The 23,678-nt window shown below is 49.7% G+C and overlaps 2 protein-coding genes across 3 annotated transcripts; both read left to right on the top strand.

Moving 5' to 3' along the window:
- Window positions 1–239: 239 nt before the first annotated feature.
- Window positions 240–9,999, top strand: ZMYND19 (zinc finger MYND-type containing 19). Its single transcript, XM_079324566.1, has 6 exons — window positions 240–371; window positions 672–731; window positions 1,771–1,877; window positions 6,614–6,754; window positions 7,626–7,806; window positions 9,297–9,999. The coding sequence occupies exons 1-6, from the start codon at window positions 321–323 to the stop codon at window positions 9,438–9,440; spliced, it is 684 nt and encodes a 227-aa protein (XP_079180692.1). The 5' UTR covers window positions 240–320; the 3' UTR covers window positions 9,441–9,999.
- Window positions 10,000–14,418: 4,419 nt separating this feature from the next.
- Window positions 14,419–23,197, top strand: DPH7 (diphthamide biosynthesis 7). Of its 2 annotated transcripts, none has more exons than XM_079324260.1 (9): window positions 14,419–14,633; window positions 15,067–15,203; window positions 15,622–15,709; window positions 16,411–16,505; window positions 18,032–18,198; window positions 18,985–19,057; window positions 19,842–19,907; window positions 20,084–20,256; window positions 21,274–23,197. In XM_079324260.1, the coding sequence occupies exons 1-9, from the start codon at window positions 14,496–14,498 to the stop codon at window positions 21,885–21,887; spliced, it is 1,551 nt and encodes a 516-aa protein (XP_079180386.1). In that variant the 5' UTR covers window positions 14,419–14,495; the 3' UTR covers window positions 21,888–23,197. The 2 variants fall into 2 exon arrangements, with proteins under 2 accessions (XP_079180386.1, XP_079180387.1); XM_079324261.1 differs by having other exon boundaries at window positions 14,463–14,633; window positions 15,003–15,203.
- Window positions 23,198–23,678: the final 481 nt, after the last annotated feature.

Here is a 23,678-nt window from a genome sequence, read left to right as displayed (position 1 = left end):
AGCTTCCCGCGAACGTGACGTCACCGCCCGCGCCTCCCGCGCCCGCGCCGCCGCGCCCGCGCGCGGGCCCCCGTCCCACGTGACCCGAGCCGCGGCGCGCAGCGCGCCCATTGGCCGCGGCGGCGGCGTTCGCGGGAGTGACGTCAGAGAGACGCGGATCACCATTGGTCCGCCGGGAGCGGGGGGGCGGTGTCACGGGCAGCCATTGGCGGACGGGCCCGGGGGGGCGGTGGCGCGGCGGCCCCGCCCCCCGGGTGTGCGCGAGGCGGCGGCGCGTGGCAGCGGCGCGGGGCGAGCGGCGGCCCCGGCCCGGCCCCGCCATGACCGACTTCAAGCTGGGCATCGTCCGGCTCGGGCGGGTGGCCGGCAAGGTGAGCGCGGGGCGCCGGGGGTGCGGCGAGGCGAGGCGGGCTCGGCCGCGCCGGGCGGGGCGGGGGGCGGCGGGGCCGGGGCGAGGGTCCGGCCGGGCGGGGAGGGCCGTGCCGGGCCGTGCCGTGCATTAGCGGGCCGTACCGAGGCGCTGGGGCCGTGCCGGGGCCGCACTGGGGCCGTGCCCGGGCCTTGCCGCGCCGTTCCGCGCGGAGCCGGGGCCGTGCCGGGCAGCCCCGCGTGTTCCCGAGCCGTGCCCGGCGCGCCGGCGCCGCGCTGACCGCGCTCTCGCTGTGTTCCAGACCAAGTACACGCTGATCGACGAGCAGGACATCCCGCTGGTGGAGAGCTATTCCTTCGAGGTGAGGGATCCCCGCCCGTGCCCGCGCTCCCCTCGCGGAATTTTACCGGGTTTTGTGCCTCTTCTCCCCGCCGGGGCTGCCCCGGCTCCCGGTGCAGCCTCGGCTTTTTCCTTCCCTCGTGCCCTGCTCCATCCAAACGGCTCGTGGAAGTGCTGTGCCTGCAATTCCCGTGATCGGGGGAAAAATAACTAGTTTTAAGTTACCGAAGTCCCAACGTGGAGGCTTGTATTTAAGCTTGTAATTTATTATCTAGTTTTTTATTTCATACTATTTGTATGTTTTTGGAGAGCTGATAATTTGTCCTCCCATGCTTTGGCAAACATTAAAAATGTTCACTCTGCACTTAGTCTTGGATGAGGAAAACGTGTATTGTAACTGATAAGCCACCCGAATAAAGTGTTTCCTCTTCACATCCCCTGGAAGCCAGTGAGTGAGCTCTACCAAGGCGTTGAAAGTGAAAGACAATGATTATGAAATCTTCAACAAATAAGGCTTTTTTTTTTTGAGCAGGGACCATCATCTGCTAAATTTTGGCAGTGCAGTGGTTGCTTTGGGGCTGCTCTTAGGAATTTTAGGAGTTTGGGCAGTGCTGCTGCCAGAGCACTCCCTGTTTGTCCATTCATCCCCTGTGGCAGTCCCTGTGGTGGTAACACACTGTGAGCGTCCCAAATGTATCAAGCTCCTGCTGTACTTTGTGAGCTTTGGCACCAACACTGTGTGGAGTGCAGGAAAAATGCCATGCCCTGGCTCTCCCAGTGAGGTGGGTGCAGGGGCAGTGCTGGAAGCAAAGCCCTGGTGGCTGCACAGACACAGAGTGTGGAGCTGACATGAATCCCAGCCCCACAGCTGCTTTCCAGCTGTTCTTTATCCCCAGCTCCTCCCTGCCCCACCTGGTTGGGTGCCCCTGGGGGTTTGGGACAGCTCAGATCCCACTGAGCTCCAGGGACCTGCAGGGCCACGGGTGGTGCTGGGTCCCTCCCAGTGCAGCAGGTGCTGTCTGCCCCTCGTGGGTGCTCTCACAGCCTTTCCCTCCCCCCAGGCTCGGATGGAGGTGGATGCTGATGGAAATGGTGCTAAAATCTTCGCCTACGCCTTCGACAAGAACCGCGGCCGGGGCTCGGGCCGGCTCCTGCACGAGCTGCTCTGGTGGGTGCTGCAGGGACTGGGCAGCCAAGGGTTCACTTTGCTGCCACCAGCTTGGCTGGGGTGATTTCTCTGCCTGTAGTAGCCAGATCCCCTCAGGAGAGATGGAAGCAACACAGGGTGCCCACAGGGCTTTGCTTTGCAGAGTTCTCAGGGCACAGCTGTGAAACCTTCTAGGCAGGGGGAGCAGAGGGACACCCTGTTCACACCTGAGAAATGCTGCCCAAACTCCAGCTGGGGGGGAAATGAGACCTGCACCATTGAATAGGTGAAGACAAGTCTTGGAAGATTTGTTGTGGGATTTTTTTTGTCCCCTGAGAATTGGCAGAACACCAGAGAACAGAACACAGAACACCACTTCTGATAATATAAAAGTTTGAGGTGTTCTTTCTGGCTTTCTGCAGAACTGCCTGAAGTGATGCTGCTGATGGTTCATATCAGCTGCTGCATCTTATTTTCCATACTCTACAAATGCTTGAAATCCTTCATAGGATTGACATTAAGTTTTGGGGCCAATTTCCTCATTTGTGAGAGCAGCTCTGAGCTCATCTATTGCTCCTTCTAGATGTTGATGGATTTATAGAAAAGTTGGGATCTGCTGAAGAAATCTTTATTTCTTTTAAAAGCCTTTTTGGAAAAATTAAGCATATTTTCTATTCAGTTCCACATCTGTGGAAGTCACAGTGCCCAGGATGCCTTTTATCATTGCACGTTATCTTTTACCCCCTAGAACCAGGCTCTGCACAGGAGGAAGGAGACAGGAAGACTATCAGATAATTGTAATTATTATGATTTCCAATCTGCTTATTAAATATGGATTTTAACCTGCATCTGTTAATGTTTAATCTTACTGCACATAGAACTTTGTTGAAATTATGAAATTGGCTGCAGTATGTGGAGCAAATCACTGACAGCTGCTGCTAACTGTGAACCTCAGACTGTCATAGTTATTATCTGTAAGTAGCATTAAATAGCACCTGAAAATTATTCAGGTCAATTGTTGAAGGCTGTGCAAATGACAGCCCAGCTATTTGTTTATGACCCAGCCCAGCCATTGCCTCTTCTGGCTTGTTTTACTCAAATTAGGAAGTCATTTGAGCATATTCAGTTAGGAAATTCAAATTGTGTCACTCGAGCATGGACTGGGGTTAAAAATAAGAGATTGAGTGTAGTAGGGATTTTGGAGAGGCACAGAGAGGGGTGTCAGCTGCCAGAGCTGCACTTCTGAAGTTGCAGTCAGATTTTTGGACTAGAAAATATAAAACATCTCTGCTGTTCCTGTGAATTCCTTTTGGTCCTGAAGGTGATTGTGTTGCTGATCTGTAGTTGGAGCTCAAATACTGCATGTCAGAGGCTGAGTCTCTGCAGGGGCTGTGAAGGTTCTGCCCCTCCTGAACAGCAGTTTTGGGGTTGTTCTGAGCACAGACCAGGGCTGGAGAGCAGTGGCAGGTCCTTCCTCTGTGAGGAGGAGCAGTGCTGGAGGTTTGGAGCTGTGAGAGTCAGGAGAGCTGGGCAGAGCCAGGCAGTGATTGCACTTGCCAGTGCCAGCCTGACTCCTGGGGTGAGTGAACACCAAAGGACCTGGATTACTGCAGGTGGAGGTGTGTAACTCAGTTGTTCTCTGCACATGGACCCCCTAAAAGCATGAAAAACCAACTCAGTGCCTCTGGTTTAAGATACAGTGAGTAGCATGTGGTAGATGCAAGTAAAAGATATTTTTTTGATTTTTTTTCTTTTTCTTTTCTAGTTAAGCCAGTATCTTTGCTCATGTCATGAGGCCCTTGGGATAGGAAGCCTGGGAGCAGTGACAGGGACCTTCTCCCAGAGCCCTCCTGCTGCCCTGTGCTGAGGCAAATGTGGGATCAAAAGGCAACCAAGATCTGAAAATTCCCCACATGAGCTGCAAAAATTCTTATAGGAAGAACTTCTTGATGGTTCTTCATCCTCTCTGGTGCTTGCTGTGATTTCCACGTGGAGTTTTGGCTCCCCCAAAGCAGGGTTTGGATGTCTCTGCAGAATTCCCATCCCCTCAGCCATTCTCTGTGGAGCAATCCCAGCTCTGTGCTCTGCTGGGTGCAGAGATGTTCCCTGGGGAACAGCAGCAGCAGGGGATTAGTCATAAGGAGCACCAACTGCATGTTAAAGACATCCAAGACCTGATTTTGGGGGGTTTTAAGGGTTTTTTTTTTTTGGAGCATTTGCCATCTTGCTGCCTATAGCAGGCTCAGTTATGGTTCCTGGTGATTGGAATTGCTGTGTCTGCACTTGTATTCCAGTTCTGGGTTCTGAGCTGCTGAAATGCCAGAAGAACAGCGTCCAGATGATTCCCTGAAAAGCCTTAGGGGAAGGGTTTTGCTTGGCATCTTGCAGAGCCCAGGGGGAGGTGGAAGCTCCAGCTCTGCAGGAGTTTTGGCTGCTTGACTGAGGCTGTTTTTCTGCCTCTTCTGCAAGGGACAAGGCAGGATCTCCACAACCTGTCCTGCTCAGTTTGGATGAGCTGGGATGGTCAAAGAGAGGCCTGGGGAGGGGAGTGTTTGTGCATCCCAAGCTTCCTTCTTGATGTGTGGAGAGAAGGGACCACCCTGGATTTGGTATTACCAGTTCTGGCACCTCAGTGCAGTGGTGTTTAACACTGACTGCTCACCAGCAAGGCCCAGCTTCCACCTTTACTTAGGCTTTTGTCACTTGAGGCCAGAGAAAAGCTGGCAGTGATGTGGATAAATGTGGTTTCATGCAAGGAGGTAAAGACTGGCTCAGTGTGGGAGGGGATTTGGTCAGAATTTGCATTTTGGGGTGTTGGGTGCAGATCTGGGCTGTGGAGGAGCAGGGTAGGTATGTGCCACTCTGCTGTGACATCCTGGTGTCAGGGACAATCTCTCATAATCCCTTCTCTTTCCCCAACTCCAGCAATTTCTAGACTCTCATCTAATAAAATCAAAAATATTTCTTAATTTAGTCTTGGAATCCCCTTCCCTTTCCCCCCTGCACAGTCTGTTCTTGCTCTGAACTTCAATCTCCTCCTCCCAGATTCCTGTCTCCTATCTGTCCCATCTCTCCAGCTGGCACTTTGTCCCAGCTCATTCTAAGCCTTAACTCCTTCCCTGTCTCCATATTTGAGTGATGCTCACCAGTTCCTGGGTTCTCCCTTGGAGCCCTCAGGACTCCTCATTCCCTTTGCCAGACCCTCTGCTGGCTTTCAGCAGCTCAAAATGAGTTTTTACTGTAGTGGCCCAGTGCCAGAGGGCAGGGATAGATGGGATATTGGGAAGCCCTTCCCTGAGAGGCCCTGGAAGTGTCCAAGGCCAGGTTGGATGGGGTTTGGAGCAACCTGGGATAGTGGAAAGTCAATTTTAAAGTCCCTTCCAACCCTAATCAAGGTGGGATTCTGGGATTCTTCCTTTAGGGCACCTCAGCAGACTCCTTGCCATAGTTTGTTTGCTTAATATGTGTAGTTTGGTTTCTTTTTCCCCAAAAGAAGGATTTTATTAGTTTTATCTTCAAAGGGAAGAACTTTTCCCTGTTCCTGGAGGCTCAGCAGACTCCCTGACAGGGGCTCCAGGCCCTGTTCTCATGCAGGGGTGTCCTCACAGGAATTACCTGGTGGGAGCTGGAGCACAGTCTGTGTGTAGGTGCTGCTTGTACCTTCTCCAGGGGGATTCTTCTCATTAAATTCCATGAAGTTTTGAGGCATATGTAAATTGCAAGAGTTATATGCAATATATATATATAGCTTACACATACCTGCATGGATTTTGACCAAGAATACAAATTCCTACATTTTTCATTGTAAATCACATTGAAATGAGTTTGCTGTTTTGCTGGGTAATGCTGAGCTTTGTAAAGGTTACAAAAGTAGCAATTTTTAAACTCAGGCAAATATCTCTTGAAAATGAAAGGAACTATTTGGTCTGAAATGCTCAGTAAAGGGCTGAGCAGCACTCAGTGTCCAGACTGGGCTTGGGTGAAGCTGTGGGAAGCTGCTGGGTTACCCTCAGTGAGTGCTCTCAGCTCTGCTTGGTCCTTGTTCTCCTGTGCTGGGACACAGCCTTTTGTCCAAGCCTTGCATTTCAGCTGGGATGGGGATTTCTGCAAGAAGTGATACCAAAACTTGTCCAGGCATGAGGGTGTTTGACAGTGAACTTGGTGAAATAGAGAAAGGAGAGATGAAAACAAGGGGGAAGGGGAATTTCTTAGATGGAGTAGGGAAGATTCCCCCTGCAGCCATCCTGGCTTAGTCCTGCTTTGGTTTTAGGCAAGTTTCAGGTGTCTCTTGATCAATTGTGGAGCCACTTCAGACTTTCAGTGTGTTACACACAATTAGAGTCTAAAAAGCATTTGCATACTCGGTGAAACCTCTGTCCTGTTGTTGTTCAGAGATGTTTCTTCATAAATAATAAGCCCTGTGACTCCTCACCAGTGCCAGACTTGCATATATCTGATAGAATTTCCTATGAAAATAATTAGCCATTATTGGCACCTTTATAAAAATAATTTCACGAATCTCTAGCAGTAACTGGAGGAGTAGACTCTGGAACTAAGCAATATGCTTAAAATTATTTTATATTCTGTCTTTGATTTAATTAATTTTAATTGCAAAAAGGCACCTTCTCCTGGGAGCAGCCCTATCTGAAGTAGCCACTGGAGTCTGTTTGCAGGTCCCAACTCACACTGTCCCTGGAATTGCTGTGATCCTTTGTTTTCTAGCTGACACTGACCTTGAGGCTGGTTTTGTCCTGCAGGGAGAGGCACAGGGGAGGGATTGCTCCTGGCTTTCAGGTGGTGCATCTGAACTCGGTGACCGTGGACAACCGGCTGGACAATCTGCGCCTCGTCCCGTGGGGCTGGAAGCCCAAGGCTGAGGAAATCTCAAGCAAACAAAGGTATGGCAGCACCTGGCAGGGGGAAGGAAAATTTCTTCAGATATTGTCTCCTTTCTTAGTGATTTTTGCCTTGGCAGAACCTTTTTGGTTTAACCTTGGATGCTTTACACATCACTGTGTCCTGGATTCCTCGCCTGGGGCTCAGCTGTGCTCGTGTCCCTGCTGTGCAGGAACCATCTCACCCTGGGGCTGTGCCAAGGTCCTGCTGTGCCAGGTGGGGCAGGAGCCTCTGTGCCCTCCCAGCTGAGCAGAGGCTCAGGGAAACCTGCAGATCTCACTGCCTTCTGCCCCTCAGGCACTGAAATTGCAGTGTGACCTGTAGGAGCTGCAGAATGCTCCTGGTGGAAGTTGTGAGTTGGGGTTGGGCTCACTCAGGGTGGAACTTCCCACGGGCTGGGTTTCACTGCTGCCACTCAGCACATCAAACTCCTAATGCCAGGATGGATCTGGATAATCAGTGATGGGACACAGTGGAGACCCACAGACTTCACACTTCTGAAACACTTGCAGCAGCAGCTTTGAGATTGAGGTGTTCAGAGCTGATTAAACTGATTTTGAGAAGTTGGAGTGAATTACAAATGCTCCACGTGATTTTGGAGTTCAAGAACAAGAAACAGACCTCAAGCCAAAAATTAATTTTAACTTGGTATGAACATTTTTGCACAGAATTAATTTTACTAGTTGTAAATGTTTCTTGACTGATACCTTTAAACTTTTGGGGTTACTTAGTAAAATAATTTTAAATACCCAATATATGAGCAGTATGTGCAGTCCAAGGCTAAATAAATGTTAACTTTATTTTGGAATCACTTTCTCTATATGATTATTAGGAATTGATGTAACAAACTTGTACTTGTTTTTATTTTTCCAGGGAACAAAGCCTGTACTGGCTGGCAATCCAACAGCTTCCTACAGACCCCATAGAAGAGCAGTTTCCTGTCCTGAATGTAACCAGATATTACAACGCTAATGGGGATGTTGTGGAGGAGGAAGAGAACTCCTGCACTTACTATGAATGTCACTACCCTCCCTGCACAATGATTGAAAAACAGGTAGGTTCAGAGAGCAGGGAGTGAGCATGGAATGCCTTGGGCTAATGGTGTGCCTAGGGATTTATTTATAATTCAAAATGTAGAGCCTTATGTGAGCCATTCAGTAGCTAAAAGCAATAATTTTCTTCCACTCAGGTTTTCTTTGGCCTGAACCTCCAGAGCCTGTGATAATTTTCTGTTGGAGGGAGTGTGGGTTTGAACTGGAGCAGTGGATGTTACTGGGCTGCTGGGAGGAGGGTGATTTCTGCAGAGTGCACAAAAAGCCAGGTGGAAGCTTTCCTGCAGGGATGAGTGAGCAGCTGTGAGGCAGCAGGAAGCATTGTGAGAGGGTTTGGACAGTCATGGAATCAAAAAATAACCTGGTTAGCATTTCCTGAGCAGAAGGTGAATTGCAGGGGTTTTCATTCAGGGGAGAGCTGGGAGGAAGAGTTCTGCTGGAGGAAGATAAAACATCAAGAGTGAGAGAATGAGTTGTGCAAGGGCAGTGCCTCTGTCACACAGATTCCTTATCTATAAACAAGGACTTTTCTTGTATTAGCAGATGCTGAGTAGGCTAAACCCATTGTGTTCCACTTTCTGCTTTAGGAATGAGAACATTTGCAAAAACGATCTTAAATTCCCTGTATTTGAAACAGAGGCAGCTCTGCCTTTTATTTGAGTCTGTGCCCACAGGCTCCCTGGATAGCAGTAACTTTGGCAATGGCTGAGCTAGTGCAGCCCTGCTGATCATTTCTGAATTTCAGGTGTTGGTAGTTGAAAACAGAACTTAAATAGACAGAACAGCAGCATGGTGACAACAAATGTATAATGCTCCAATATTTTGTCAATTAAGCCCATTTTATAAGAACAAATATACAGCCTCAGAAATTGCTTCAGTCCCTCTGGTTCTCTGAAACTCTTGGTGGGATGTTTGTGTTCCACAGAATCTTGGAATCCCAGACTGGTTTGGGTTGGAAGGGACTTTACAGTTCTTCTCATTCCATGGGCAGGGACAACTTCCACTATCCCAGGCTGCTCCAAGCCCTGTCCAGTCTGGCTTTGGATACTTGCAGGGATCCAGGGGCAGCCACAGCTTCTCTGGGCAGCCTGTGCCAGGGCCTTTCAGGAAGGATTTCTTCCCAATATCCTTCTAACCCTGCCCTCCTCCAGCTTGAGGCTGTTCACCTGTTTGTGACAGGTGTGCAAGACCTGATCAGGCAGCTCCTTGGGAATGCAGCTGGGCTTCCCCTTGGGGGCGATGCTCCCAGGCTGGATCTTAGGAAAAGGTTTTCCATGGGAAGAGCGATCAAGTACTGGAATGGTCTGCCCGGGGAGGTGATGGAGTCACCATCCCTGGATGTGTTTAAAAGAAGCCTGGATGTGACACTGGGTGCCATGGGTTAGTTGAGGTGTTAGGCCTGGGTTGGTGATGATCTTGGAGGTCCTCCCAGGCCGGTGATGGCGTGGGCTGAGTCCCTGAGCAGCCTCTCTGACGGCTCCTTTGTTCGCAGCTGCGCGAGTTCAACATCTGCGGGCGCTGCCAGGTGGCGCGGTACTGCGGCTCGCAGTGCCAGCAGAAGGACTGGCCTGCCCACAAGAAGCACTGTCGGGAGAAGAAAAGGACCTTCCAGCAGGAGCTCGGACCAGAACGATGACCGGGTGGCAGAGGCCTCTCAGCAGCAGGATTCCTTCCCAAAGGCATTGGACTCTTGCTTTTGCACAGTATGACAGACTGCTTATCAAAGCCAGAGGCACTGAAGACAAACCCTGTGATGCTTGAGCAGAATGGCTGACTGGACTAAGCCAGCTCTGACTGGTGCTGTGGAAAGGGATCGGGTCTGCCCTTCCAGTATTATATTCTCAAGCAAAAAGACTACTGTGGAGGCTCCAGGCAGGAAGCTTCTCATTATTTATATGTTAATACGTTTGTAAACTCATGTACAGTTTTTGTTAGGAATTCTTGATAGCACTCATTAACTGTAATGTTCAGATGAGAACATGTTGTTGGCCTAAAAGTCTAAAAAAAAAAAAAAAAAAGAAAAAAAGTCATGTAGCAAAAGCTTTTCCTCCCATGTGGCAGAAGTGTCTGTGGCAGTGCCAAGGCCGGCGGGGCAGGCTCCGGCATCAGCACTTACTCTGGAGAACTCTGCATGGAAGCTCTATTTAAAAAAATACAAACAAAAAAAGAGCAAACAAAGTAAAGGTTGGAATGAATCCCTGTCTGCTCTCTGGCTTTTTCCCCTTCCCTTGCAGCTGCCTTCAGAGCTCAGCAGCCCTGGGTGCTGGAAGTGCCTGCAGGGCAGGAGCAGCGCCCCGGGAGCTGCATGGGGCACGGGGCCCCTCTGGGATCAGTGTGCAGGCACTGCAGCCAGGGCTGCTGGACATGGGCCCTGCAGCAGCTGCAGCAGCTGCATCAGTGCTCTGTTCCAAAGCCCTTCACAAGAGGCAGTGGGAGGGGAGCTCAGGTAGCAGCTGTGTGTGGATGTGGTTGCCCTTGTGGCTTCCCTGTAGCGTAGCAAACTCCAGTCATGTGCTGAGATGTTTAAATAGCTAATATTGGGTATTTTGAATTATTTATTCATTTTTTTAAGAGTTGTCATCAATCCAAGATTTCCTTTTTGATTTTTTTTTTTATATAGTAATGAGTAAAAGTAGTATGGGAGGAGGATTTCTCTTGCAGAGCACATGCCTATTTTTCTTTTCATGAATAACCATTTTCTTTTTCATTTTTGCCTTAGAAGTGTAAGGAATATCAGTTGAGTTTCCTGAAGAACTAAATGGATAATTTAGTGCCAGGTGTTAGTCTTGCTTCACAGTAGAAGAATGTGAGCTGCTGAGTGCTTAAAGCAGAGCCTTTCTTGGAGTGCTTAGTGAAAATTTTTTTGTAAAAGCCGTTTAGAATTTTGATTTTTCAATCAGGATTCACTTTGCTACTTCATGTTGCAATGTTGGTCTTGCTTGTATTCAATTTGTTCGAAAATTGATCTGCTGTGGACTTCCAATATTATATTCTGTTTCTAATATCTGCAGAGGAAGTTCTGAATTATTAACATTTGGGTGGGTTTTCATCCTTTGGCTTTGAGCATCTTGGGAAATAGCAAAGAACTTCTGAAACTTCCTGCTGGAAGTTCACTTGAAGGTGCTTGGTTGAGTTGCCTCTCTTAAACTACAGTTGTACTGTAACTTTTCTGTCCAGGCAGCCCAAAGTGCCTTTCAATATGAAAAAAACCAAGCAGGACCCAATCAAATTTTCCTGTAATGTGTAAATTTTTTTTAAAGGAATCATTCATTCTTTCCTTGAAGTGAAATGCACAGTTTTTAATTAATATAAAATGGGACATAAGGAATATTTTGTTTATTATTTGAGGTAATCCACTGAACAGGGCAGAAGTATTGACTTTTTTTCTCCTGCCTGTTTAAAAGGCTGCTATTTGTCCTGCCAGTTTTCCATTTTATTACCAGGAACCATGTTTATCTAAACAAAGTGCAGTCTCAGAGCCCTTAAAGCCTTGAGCAGCACCAAGCAGGGGAAAGTTGGTGCTGATGTTTGTAGTGCTGCCATGAGGACAAGGACAGGCTGCAGACCTGGTGGGGCAATGGGGAGATTCCTCTGAGAGAATGAGGGAAAGGTGGGACTCAGGGGAGGGTGTTTGGGGAAATCCCAATCCCAGGGAGTGTGGGAGGGAAGGGGCTGGGAGGATGGGGTACAGCAGGTGGGGAGATGCCCAAGGAAAAAGAAACTGCCCAGACATCCTGCAAATCCTCAGGGGGATAACAGCTTCTGACCTGGTGTGTGATTGACTCCAGCCTGTCCTGGAGCCAGGGGAGAGAAGTGGTAATGGGGATTTTAACTCTTGGAAAGGTCTTGGGGCTGCAGGGAACACGTCCCTGCCTGCTGCTGGGGGAGGTTGTGTGGTCAGTGATTCTGGCAGATCTTGGTATGTGCAGAGATCTTCCCTCTCAGTAAGGAGGGTGGCAGCTCCCCAAGCCACCCCAAAGGCCCTCCTTACCCACAGAGAGCCCAGGCAGGCAGGGAAATTTCTATATGGACAAATGTTTAAAAACCCAGGATTGGAGTCGTTTATCTGGGAGAAGACCTGGACAGTTCTAATAAAGAATTTTATTTTCTAAGGGCTTCCACCTGATAGAGATACTCTTCATCCAGGTTGTTTCCTGCAGGGAGATCTGGTAAATCCAGCTCAGGTCAGGAGGCTGCAGTGTTCAGAGTCCCTGTAAACACACTGGATGTTGATACAGGTACCTTCCATGTGCTCCTTCCTATCCAAGTAGGATGATATCACCAATCCCAACATGCAGAAAACACAACTGGAAATCCTGGCTGGCTTAAGGAACACAAAATATCAAATACAGTGGATTGCAGTTCTTGGTGTTTTGATACTTGCACCTTGAACACACCAGGTTATAGTCTTAGTTTTCCTCTGTGATTTGATTTTAAATGAAACTCATGGTAAAAGGAACAGCTGAAAGACTGAGATGCTTATGGGAGGCATGGAGATGGTGTAAGACACCACAGGAGCCAGGAGCAAAGCCTCACCACCCAGCAAAACTGCACTGAGAGCAAAAGGAGGCTGGTGAGATTAAACAGGAACATGTGAGATACTCAGAGTAACAAGAAATCCTTTGTAAACTGGACTTGTGTCCAAATGGTAAGAGATGGAAAGAGTAACATTTGGCAGGTAAAACGTAAAACAAGCAAGCAAACAAAGCAACTTGGCAAAATAATGCAAAGGAAAACAGAGTGTGAAGAATGTTCATAAAACTTGCATGAGTAGTTCTGAAAAAGTCAGGAGCAGGGGGACTGCCAGAGTCAGCAGAGACTGATGCACAGCAAAGGGAAGGGCTGACCTGAAGATGAAAGTCTCAGCAGAAGAAAATCCAGTGAATTGTTTGCATGTGTTCCCTGTGAAAGAGCTGGTGGAGTTCACACAGGAATACTTCCATATGGAGAGCTCCACAGAGAATCTGTTCACAGCAGAAGTGCTTTTAGGAGAGATTAGAGTTCAGCTGAAATGAGCAGCAACAAGTTGCCAGGAGCAGACGGTGCCACCTACGGCTCTGGGGGAGCTCAGGGATGAATACGCTGAGCTCCCAGCTGGGATGGTGACCTCTCCCTTGGTACAATGTCACAGCAAATGCCACAGCAGCTTCTGGAAGGAATTTCAAACTACAGCCACCTGCACTTTGTGAATTCATGGATGCTGTGATGCAGCACCAATGACTGAATGCTGAGGAGGAGTCAGTGTGGCTTTTGTACAGGAAAATCATGGTTCAAAACTACTGCAATTGCTTCAATTGCAGGCATAAACAAGAAGGGAAAAGAGGATTTGCTTGGGACAGAACTGTATTTAATGATTACTTTGTTTCAGGCACTTAAGGAAAAAAAATCTGCTTGTCAAAAGGGAAATGTCACATAGGCAAGCAACTGTTTAAAAGACAGGAAAGGAAGAGCAGAAGGGAGGATTTTTTTTGGTGGTGGGAAGTAAACAGCTGGATGCCCAATATGTAAAATAAAATAGAAAAAAGGTGATGTACAATGAAAGTGACAACATCCACTGATGAGGTTATTCAGTATAATAATAATATAATAAAGGCTGAGTAAATTCCAGAAGGATATAGGACAGTGGGAGATTAAATTCAGTGTCAATAAATGTAGCATTGGTTATGGGAAACCACCAAATGGGCAGGCCTTGGCTGATTTCACTCAGCAAGACACCTTGGGGTGTGCAGGATTTCCTCCAGGGAACAGCGGCAATCCAGGCTCCAGGAGGGGCCGGGAGTGCAGGGAGCAGCACCGGTGGGAATGGTGCGGTGGGGAATGGTGCGGGGGGAATGGTGCGGTGGGAATGGTGCGGGGGGAATGGTGCGGGGGGAATGGTGCGGGGGGAATGGTGCGGTGGGAATGGTGCGGGGGGAATGGTGCGGTGGGAATGGTGCGGTGGGGAATGGTGCGGTGGGGACGATGCGGAGGGGATGGTGTGGGGGGAATGGTGCGGGGGGGAATGGTGCGGTGGGGAATGGTGCGGTGGGGACGATGCGGAGGGGATGGTGTGGGGGGAATGGTGCGGGGGGGAATGGTGCGGTGGGGAATGGTGCGGTGGGAATGGTGCGGTGGGAATGGTGCGGTGGGAATGGTGCGGTGGGGAATGGTGCGGTGGGAATGGTGCGGTGGGAATGGTGCGGGGGGGAATGGTGCGGGGGGAATGGTGCGGGGGGAATGGTGCGGTGGGGATGGCTGCGGGGGGGATGGCTGCGGGATGCACCCCGAGTGTGCAGGACCTGCGTTCCGGCTGAGACAGGACTGGGGAAAGGGAAAGGCGCAGGGCAGCGCCCAGGATCGCTCCGGGGTCAGGGACAGCGGTGCCCGCCCGTGTGTGCCCGGGAAGTGCCGGGGTGGGGAAGGTCTCTAGTGCCGAAGGAAGGCTGATCCCGGTTTTCTCTCGCGAGCAGCTGCCGGGCTCGGGACAGGGATCCCCCGCCGGGCGGGCGCTGGAGCCGCAGCCCCAAAGCCCGGACACGAGCAGAGCCCCAGCCCCCGGCGGGAGCGGCGTGCGCGGGCAGCCGGCGGGGAAGGGGCGGCTCCGCGGGCAGCCCCGCCCCGGGCCCGCCCTGACCGGGAAGCAGACGGCGGCGGCCCCGCCTCCCCGCGGCCTCTGGGAGCCGCCCCGGCGGCGCGGCAGGGCCCGGCCGCGATGGCCGCGGCGTGCAGGACGCGCACGCTGCAGGTGGTGGACACGGAGTTCAGCGCGGACGCGGTGGAGTGGTGCCCGGTGGAGGGCTGGCACAGCATCCTGGCCTGCGGCACCTACCACCTGCGCCCGCCCGAGCAGGTGAGCCCGGCCCCGCTCCCGCTCGGGAGTGAGTCCACGTCCCCATATCCGCCCGGCCGGCACCGTTCCGGGGCGAACTCACCTCCCCGTCTCTGCCCGGTACCGGGGCGAGCCCCGACCCCATCCCTGGCCGATACCGCTCCAGGGCGAACCCCCAGCCCTGCCTGGCCGCACTCCGGGGCGCGCTCCATCCCCATGCCCGGTCCTGCCGGTCCCCGCGGCGGGGCCGTGCCTTGTCCCGGCTGGGGGAGCTCGAGGGGGGCAGAGAGGCCCCTCCGGTGCGGCTGGCTGGTCCCGATGGGGGCTTTCATCCCCCAAGGCTGGCACTGGACAGCTGGGAGCCTCAGCCCTGCACCTCGCTCCGAGCAGGATTTTGGGCGCGGAGGCAGAAGCGCGGCTGAGCTTGCCCTTTTCTGTCCCGTGTTTGCCCCAGAGCGATTCCCGAGGGAGCAGTGGGGCCTGTGACCGGACGGGACGGCTCTACCTGTACCACTACAACGAGGAGCAGCCGTACATCCCTCTGACCGAGATCCAGCGCATCGACACGGCCGCCATCCTGGACATCAAATGGTAACGCTGGCCGGCAGGCTCGGTGCCCCAGCAGCACGCTCTGCTCCTCCGGGGATCCTTTTTTGGCATGGCAGCAACAGCAGTAGTTACTAATGGAACAGTTCCTGACTGCTTGGAGGGTTTGTTCCAATGAGCAAAGGCTGCCTTATTTCTGTTTTCTACTTTCTGCTCACTTGGCTGGCCATGATTTCGTGGCCATCATTTATTTATATAATAAGTTACAGTAGATCTTCCCTATACAGAACCCCCTCCTTGCAGGTGTGTGTGAACTTGAGGAGCCTTAGATTTTCTTAATGTGAGGGTTTTTTTGGTCACATACCTTTTCCTTGTGCATGTTGGAATGAAAGTTATGGCTTTGCTCTCTTCCTAAAATATAATAAAGATGCACATTGTAGACTTGTTTAACTTGATCTTTTAGGTGCCACATTCCTGTTGCAGAACATCCCATGGTTGGCATTGCAAACTCCACAGGTGCTGTGGAATTTTGCCACCTGACTGGAAGTGAGGTGGGTGGATACAATGCCTGCTGCTGCTGAAGCTGGTTTTAACCCATGTTTGATACATCTCTACATTTACTAGCACTGTGCATAGGCTTGCAGGAAAGCTGGGTGGTTTCCATGGCTTCCTCAGCATGCTTAGCTTTATAAATGCTTCTTTTGTCTTCTGATAACGTTTGTCATAAATTCTGTGAACTTGTTCATGGTGCCAGAGGGTTGGGCTGGGCTCTACCCACCTGCAAAGTTGGAGAGGCAGGAGGAGGGCAGAACCAAACCCTGGAAACAAGTATGGGCTAACTGGAAAACATCAGAAGGTGCAAATCTGGTGAAAGCAGGGAGGATTATTGGAGTGGGGTTTCTTTTGGTGGTGAAAGAAGAGAGTGATCAGAGACATTCTCACAGAGCAAAGAAAGCAGAGGCCAGTCTGTAAGGGAATTCAGTAGTCAGGTCATCACTTCTGCTGCACTTCACCACTCCCTGAGAAGAATCAGAGTTTAAGGGAGGTTTGGGGAGAGATGAGCGGCAGAAGGGTGGGATCCTGTATGTGCATAATTGCCCCTAGCCAGCACTGGACAATTACTGCTGTGGGACATTTCATTTTTTCTTTAGTGTCTCATTTGCTCTGGAAAACCTACTGTGGGAAGCAGTGTACCTGTCATTATGTACCTGCTGTCTTCCCAGTCTTTACCCCTTCCTTTTGTTTCCAGTAGAAGAACAGCTGCATGTTGGAGCCACGCTTCAGGGTGGATCTCGGGGCACAGCGGCTGGCCCTGTCCTTGGACTGGTCCACTGGACGAGAGCAGTGGTGAGCATGGCAGATGGAGGCTGGGGCTGGAGGCCAGGGTGTGTGGGACAACTTTCAGCAGAAGTTGAGGACTTGGATGAAGGAGTCTTTAGTGGTTTTCACTTTCTTGATCCCAGCTGTCTCCTTGGCCCTGCTCTAGAAGTTGCTGCTTCCAGAGCAAAGGTAACAGAAGCACAAACACTGTGGTCACAACACAACAAATGGGAGGTTGTGCCCTGGGGAATGGCAGCAGGTGGGCCAGGGATGTGTCTTCTGCTGCCTTTGTTAAAAGGAGAGACCAGAATGGGAGGCAAATGCAGCCATTGGTTCCAACTCTGCTCTTAGAACAGCTGAAATGTTAGTGTGAAGTTCTCCTTAAGGACTGCTAATAATAGCACATGTAGGAAGTTTAATCATGGGTTAGTGAGAAACAGGAGAGAATTGGTTTGGAAGTGGCTCCTTCTCTCAAGTGCTCATATATGAGATTTCAGAAATGGCATTGCTGCATGAAATAAGCTGAATTAGCTGTACCTTGAAAGAGGGGGTTAATGTGTTCTGTAGGTGCTGTAGGTGCAGATGAAGAGTTCTGCCTTTGGTGTGAGGCTGGGAACCAGGGGGATCAGGCAGTTATTGCTTAATGCTGTAGGGCAAATTTGCTAATTAAAGCTGTTTCTGTGTGTGCTGTTTAATGAGCAAGTAGAACTGCCAGTTAGACTTCCTTCTTATATTACTCCTTTTTGTCTCTGTCCATGATAATGATTGTTGCCACGATGAAACATTCCTTTAAACCTGTCGTTGTCACTTAAGAGACCAGTAACTTTGTCTAGGAGCCAAATGTACATTGTTCACATCTCTGCAGGAAGGGGGTGGCCCTGTATCTCTTATGTGGGAGTTTGGCAGATTCAATGTGGTTGAATCATTTGATTCAGAACTGGGAAGAAGCCCCTGGCCACCAAAGCAGTGCTTGCAGTTGCAGGTAACCAAACAGAAGGGACCTAGTCCATGTGAGGAAATGCTAAAAGATCTGTGCACTGGGAATTGCAAAACATTTACCAGTGCTCCAAGGTCATTTTGTCTAGAAATTGTAATTGTACTGTGGCACAGGAAGAGAGCAGAAAAGGTCAGGATCAGCCAGTGCTTTGGTTTCAGTGATAGCAAGGAAATAAAACATCTCTTTGTACTCCAGAAGAAGGAAGAGGCTCTGAAAGGGCATTGTCAGTCTGACTCGGAGAAAAAAAAAAAGAACCCTCTCCACATGGAATTTGTTTACTGATGTAATGTGAAGCATGTAAGAAGTCAAGTTTTGCATCTCTGAGAAAGACAGGAGTCAGTAGTGGTTCTTTCCCTGTCATGGGTGGGAATGGTTGCTCCCCATGAGAGCAGGGAGTGGCAGTCACTGGGGCAGGTGATTTTGAGATGAAGCTGAAAAGAATTGTATGAATGTGTCATTCCTGCCAGCATGCTGCCCGTCTCTGTCAGTGTTTACTTCAATCAAAATATTTGATTGTTGCAGTAATTGCCAATGTTTTTTGTGTACCCTGCTGTAGTGGATGTCCTTTAAGAGTGATCAGCAGTGATTCAGAGGGGAAGCTGAATCTTTTCTCCATAGATGAATCTGCTCCTTCTGTGCACGTCCTGAACCAGTGGGAAGCTCACAAATTTGAGGCCTGGATTGCTGCTTTTAATTACTGGGACACTGATATTGTGTATTCAGGTCTGTATGGGCTGGGAAATGTCCTTGGGGACTGTTGGGGAGGGGGCCACTTGTTTAGGGATGTGTTCCTTTGGTTTTTACTTTCCAGGGTTGGGTGTGCTGCTTGCATCACCTCTTGAAAGAGCTGGGGCCTCCAGTTAGAGGTGAAAGGCTTCTTTTCTTGATAGTGTCAAGTGGTTTGAGTTAATTAGGAGAAGCTGTCCCCTGAAAACTGTAGTTTGGGTGGCTGTTGGTAAAAAAGATGATATTCTCCAGCAGTATGCAAAGAGCCAGAGAGCTGTTTGAGTCCAGTCTTTATGACTTCTCATTTTTTTCTTAACAAAGGGGAGGGTACCCTCCATATGTGTTTTCTGTGATGATGTGTATTGGGAGCCTCAATGTGATTTTTGATGTGTCTGTTCTGTAAGATCTCAGGGCTGGAAAGCATCACCTCTGTCACAGACTGTCCTGAGCAGGAAGGGACCAGCAGGATCATTAATCCAACTCCCACCCCAACAATCCCAGCCTGTCCATCCCTGGTGTCCAAACGCTCCTGGAGCTCTGGCAGCCTCGGGGCCGTGCCCATTCCCTGGGGAGCCTGGGCAGTGCCAGCACCTCTGGGGGAGGGAAGAGCCTTGCCCTGAGCTCCAGCCTGAGCCTGACACAGCTCCAGCTATTCCCTGCTCCTGTCCCTGTCCCAGAGCAGGGATCTGAGGTGCCCCTCATGAGGAGGCTGCAGACTCTCAGCACAGCTTTGCCCCATGCTCAGGCTGGTGCTGAGGGTGACAGTGTTTTGTCCCTGGGCAGGAGGGGATGACAGCCTGCTCAAGGGCTGGGACACCCGCTGCAGTCCAGAGGCTCCAGTCTTCACCAGCAGGAGGTGAGTGAGAGCTGTCCACGCCCAGCCCTCCAGCAGTGGGGAGGGAACACCCGCTGCTGCCCTGCCCCTTCCTAAGCCACTGAACTCGGATATGTGCAGTGATAGTGGATCCTGGTTCTGCTTCCCTTGGGAAATGAAGGCATCAGTTAGTTTTTTTTCTTCAGAATAACTTCAGAAGAAACTTTCTTTTCTATGTCCTTTAACACAATTAACGAAGTGTTGACTTCCACATGTGAAGAGGGTGGTAGTTTCTTTCTAAAAATGGATCCTGATTTACACTTTTATTTTGGCAACTTGTGTGTTAAATTTGGATATATTATTATGAAATATTTTTTAGAAAATATTTTGTTCTCCAGTGTTTAGTTATTTGAAGTGATCTCTTTTCTATCTTATTTTAAAAAATGGTTAAAACAATATACACAGCTCTGCAGTGGAATTCTGTTTGCAAACTTAAGTTACACTGGGGACTGTTGCTATGGAAATAGTAATTCTGGGAGTAAGATCTGGGAATGGAGTTGTTCTGCTGGAATTTTTAGGGTCTTTGGGCAGCAGTTTATGGGGTAAATATTACTAGACAATACCTGTGCTGAGAGCTGGTGTGAGTTGAGTTTTTGTCCCTGGGAAGGCTGTTGGACTGTGTAGATAGAACTCTGCTTGGGTGGGTCACTGGACTGAAATTTTAAGCTTACCTCTGCTGAGACACCTTGATGAAATAATGTGGACTAGGAATCCTTGAAGTTCAAGGAAGAAGCCCTTCTGGAATTGCTCTCTCTTCTCTCTGCAGACATTCCATGGGTGTGTGCAGCATCCAGTGCAGTCCCCACCGGGAGAATCTCCTGGCCACAGGCAGGTGAGTCCCTTCAGCTGCCCTCCCCTGGTGTGACCAACCAGCCTCCTCTGTTATCCAAATGTGCTGCTGCCTCCTCAGAAATCCTGTGTGGTGCAGAGCACATGGTCTTCCCTACTGTTCTTCTGTGCCCTGACTCAGCTGTGCTGCTTTTGTGCCTGTTTGTGGTGTGTCCCCAGCTACGATGAGCACGTGCTGCTGTGGGACACCAGGAACATGAGGCAGCCACTGGCTGACACCCACGTGGAGGGTGGGGTGTGGAGGCTGAAGTGGCACCCCACGTGTGATTTCGTGCTCCTGGCAGCCTGCATGCAGAGTGGCTTCAAGATCCTGGACTGCCGTGGGAGCCTGGGTGAGTGTGCAGGAACAGGGAGCCCCAGGGCTGCTCTGCTTTGCTGCCTCCAGCTTCATGGGCAGCTCCAGCTCTTGCTGGAAGGGTTGAGATGGTGGTAATGGCCAGAGTTCTGATCTAAGTTGATGTAACTTCCAGCTTTTCCACATCTGTGCACTCTGTGGGCCTCCTTGGTTGTGCCAAGGCCCTGTCACTATCTGTATGTACATCTGCCATAACTTTTCACAGGAGGAAAGCCTTTGTGTTTGGTGTGAGGGCACAACTATTCTGGGTTTGTGTTCATTGTGATGGTTCAGAGAGATGCTTCTGACTGTCAGGTGGTGCTTTCCTGTTAGCAGGAGTCACCTGCTGGGGAATCAGTTACTGCCTCAGGAAGGAAGTGCTTTGCAACCTTGTTAATCCAGAATAACATAAATAAGCTCTTCATGTGAATCACAAGGTACTTCCATGGTGGAAAAATCGTTTACCTTCACATTCTAAATGCAGTCTGACAGAGGATGGTTGGCTTCCTGGGTTCTCCAGACCTTGGGCAGATGCATAGCTTAGGAAATGAGGATAGCAGTTCTCCTGTGTGGGAAGGAAGGAACTTGATGTCCACTTACTGTCAGAGTGAAATGCTGAAAGCTGACAGGAAGAACATGTGTAGTGTATTAATAACCAGGACCTGGCAATCCCTCAGGTGTGTTCATGGCTCAGTGAAGGTTGTGGTGTGATCAGTCTTGTCTGAGCCTTTGTAGGCACTTGGAATAATGATGCTCTTAAACCACATGCATGTTAACCCCCCTTCTCCTCTGCTACTGACCCAGGAAGAATTAAGGCCATTAAGAGGTGGCTGAAAAATAGTCAGTAACTCAATCCTCCTGGAATGCTTCCCCTTGTGGTGAAAAAGGCAATAAGCAGAGAATTCTTCCCATGAGACACAGCCAGTACTGGAATGGCTGCTGAGCACTCTGCCATAACCCACAACTTCGATCTCTAAGTAATTTCATTTATCTTTTTTTTTTTTTTTTTTTTAAGCGGAAAACACAGAGGAATGTATCATCCTGTCATCCTATGTCCTGCACAATTCCTTGGCCTATGGGGCTGACTGGTCAAGGCTGTGTCCAAGGGATTCTTTGCCTGCAAGCCAGGACCTTGCTGCTGTGTGCCAGCCTTCGGAGGAGACCGTGGGAGCGTCAGGGCACAGAGATGAGAGGCTGAGTTTGCAGGTCCAGAACCTGAAGATAATTTATGAGTCTCCTACAGCTACTTTTGATGTAATCCTGGATGAGGAGAGTGAAAGCCCTGCTGTGGCATTTGCAGCAGGGACAGGGCCAAAGCTGGCTGGGGATCCTGGACTGGTCAGGGGCTCTGGTTTAAAGGGAAGTTCAGATCTGGCTGCCCAAGGGGCAGATCTGGGGTCAGCCAGTGGCTCTGACTCAGGAGCCAGGAGACCCAATGGAATGGGCCTGGACAGAGGCAGTGACTCGGCCACGTCTCCAGACAGCCCCAAAGAAATGAGCATTGTAGCCACTTGTTCTTTCTATGACAATATCCTCCATGTCTGGAAGTGGGAGATGAGCCTGGTGACCCCTCCAGATGTGCCAAGTCCTAGATCTCCATCCAAAAGAACAGCTGAAAGTTTGCATTGACCAGTCCCAAGAGGGAGGAAAACTCCTGAACTGAGAGTGACAGCTGAACTTAATGCCCTAACTCCTGCTGGGCTTCCCCATTTTACTGCTGAGCTTGGGAATCCTTCAAGCCCAGCACTGATGAATTCCTGCTGTTTTATTTTCAGCACAGAGGGAAACCTTTGCTTAGAGGCTTGTGGTCATGCCCAGACAATTTTATTTAGTTTTTCCCTTAATGTCCTAGTTCCAAGTGGAACAGCCCTCCTTTCACAGGCTGCTGCTTTGTACCTCAGATCTGAATCAAAGCTGGTTTGCATTTCCATCTGTTAAGCTCCTCCTTCCCTCACAAACCAGACTTGGCTGTGCTGCTGTGCAGACCCAGTAAGTGATCAGAAGGTTTCCTGAATGTCTCAGAAAAGTCCCTGAGCAGAGGCTTGGCTGTGTGGTGAGTGTGTCCCTGGAGAGCTCAGACAGGCCAGATGCAGTGCAATGTGCTCACAGTGAAGTTTAACAGACAGAAGTTCTGCTTCAGAAGGAAGTGCAGACTGCCTGGTGTGATGGGAAGTGCTGTGGGATCTTCCTTGTGAGCATCCTGGTGCTTCTCCATCTTACTCATCACCTGACTGCAGACTCCATCATTCCTAGCTGAGCACACCCTGCTCCAGATAAATCCTGTAGTGACCCCACCATCTTTTAGTGCTCCTCAGCCACCCGCCATGGCCTCTCAGTATCCAGCTCATGCTTTCTGCTCTCCACAGAGCCATGTACAGCTCCAAAGTTAAGTTCAGTTTTTAAAAGGTAAACAGCTTTAAGATCAAAACCTCCAAAAAGTATAAGCAGTGATTCTTGACATATTTTTAAGTTTAAAGTAAGTACAGAAACCAAAATCTTAACAGCATTGCCCTAACTACCTCCAGGAATGGCTGCAGGATTTCTCATGGTTGCTCCATTAGCTCTATTTTTTTCACTGTGAAATATCAGCAAAACATCTTTCTGGAACATTTTCTCTATTCCTAGAAACAAAAAACCAGCTTAAACTGAATCTTTTAGCTTGCATGGTTTGTCTTTGAGGGTCCTAAAGAATGAGTTGTCTGGAGGGAAAGAAACACCAGCAACACGTCTCTGTGTAACAGTGCTGCAATTAAATGAAGTGCAGCAGATGAAAACTTTGCTGCTTTGAAACCCCCTTCTCAAAGGTGAATGTGTATTTTAGCAAACATTCTGGAGCACTGTTACATGAAGATTCGTATTAGTAATGAAACCAAGAGCTTTTGCTAAAGAAAAAAACATGCTATTTTTGGATGTTTCTAAAATAAAATCAATGTAAGTGATTTGTCTTTTTTTGGTTGAATTTTAAAAATCAAATGACTTGACAATCCTCATGAGGACCTTCTGCTCTGTTCTGACCTGATTCAAGCTCCAAGAGGCAAATGTTCTTTGGGAGTCAGAGGGACAATCCAGTTTCCTGGGAAAACCGAGGGTGTGTCCCTGTATCTGCCGATGACTCTGTTTTAAAGGTTGTAATGCCTTTTATTGCCCTGTGAGAGCAGAGGAAACAGCCCGAGGGCAACGAAGCTGGAGCAGTGTCACCGACTGAGACCAGCCTGGTTTAGGCAAGACCAGGCCTTGCTTTGCTTAGAGAAACGAGGAGACCCTGTTATTATCTGCCTTCACATGGGGTGTGAGGCAAATGATGGGGTCAAGAGCAAGCTGGAATTGATATCAAAGGGCACAGGATCTCCTCCTCTCCAGCCACCTGCAAAGGGCCCTGGCTGGGCAGCAAGTGTCACAAGGGCAGGGCTGAAGGGCCAC

This window comes from Erithacus rubecula (assembly GCF_903797595.1).
Source record: "Erithacus rubecula genome assembly, chromosome: 21".
Classification (NCBI taxonomy): domain Eukaryota; kingdom Metazoa; phylum Chordata; class Aves; order Passeriformes; family Muscicapidae; genus Erithacus; species Erithacus rubecula.
Note: the sequence above shows the minus strand (reverse complement) of the source record. Positions and strands in the feature narration are given on the sequence as shown.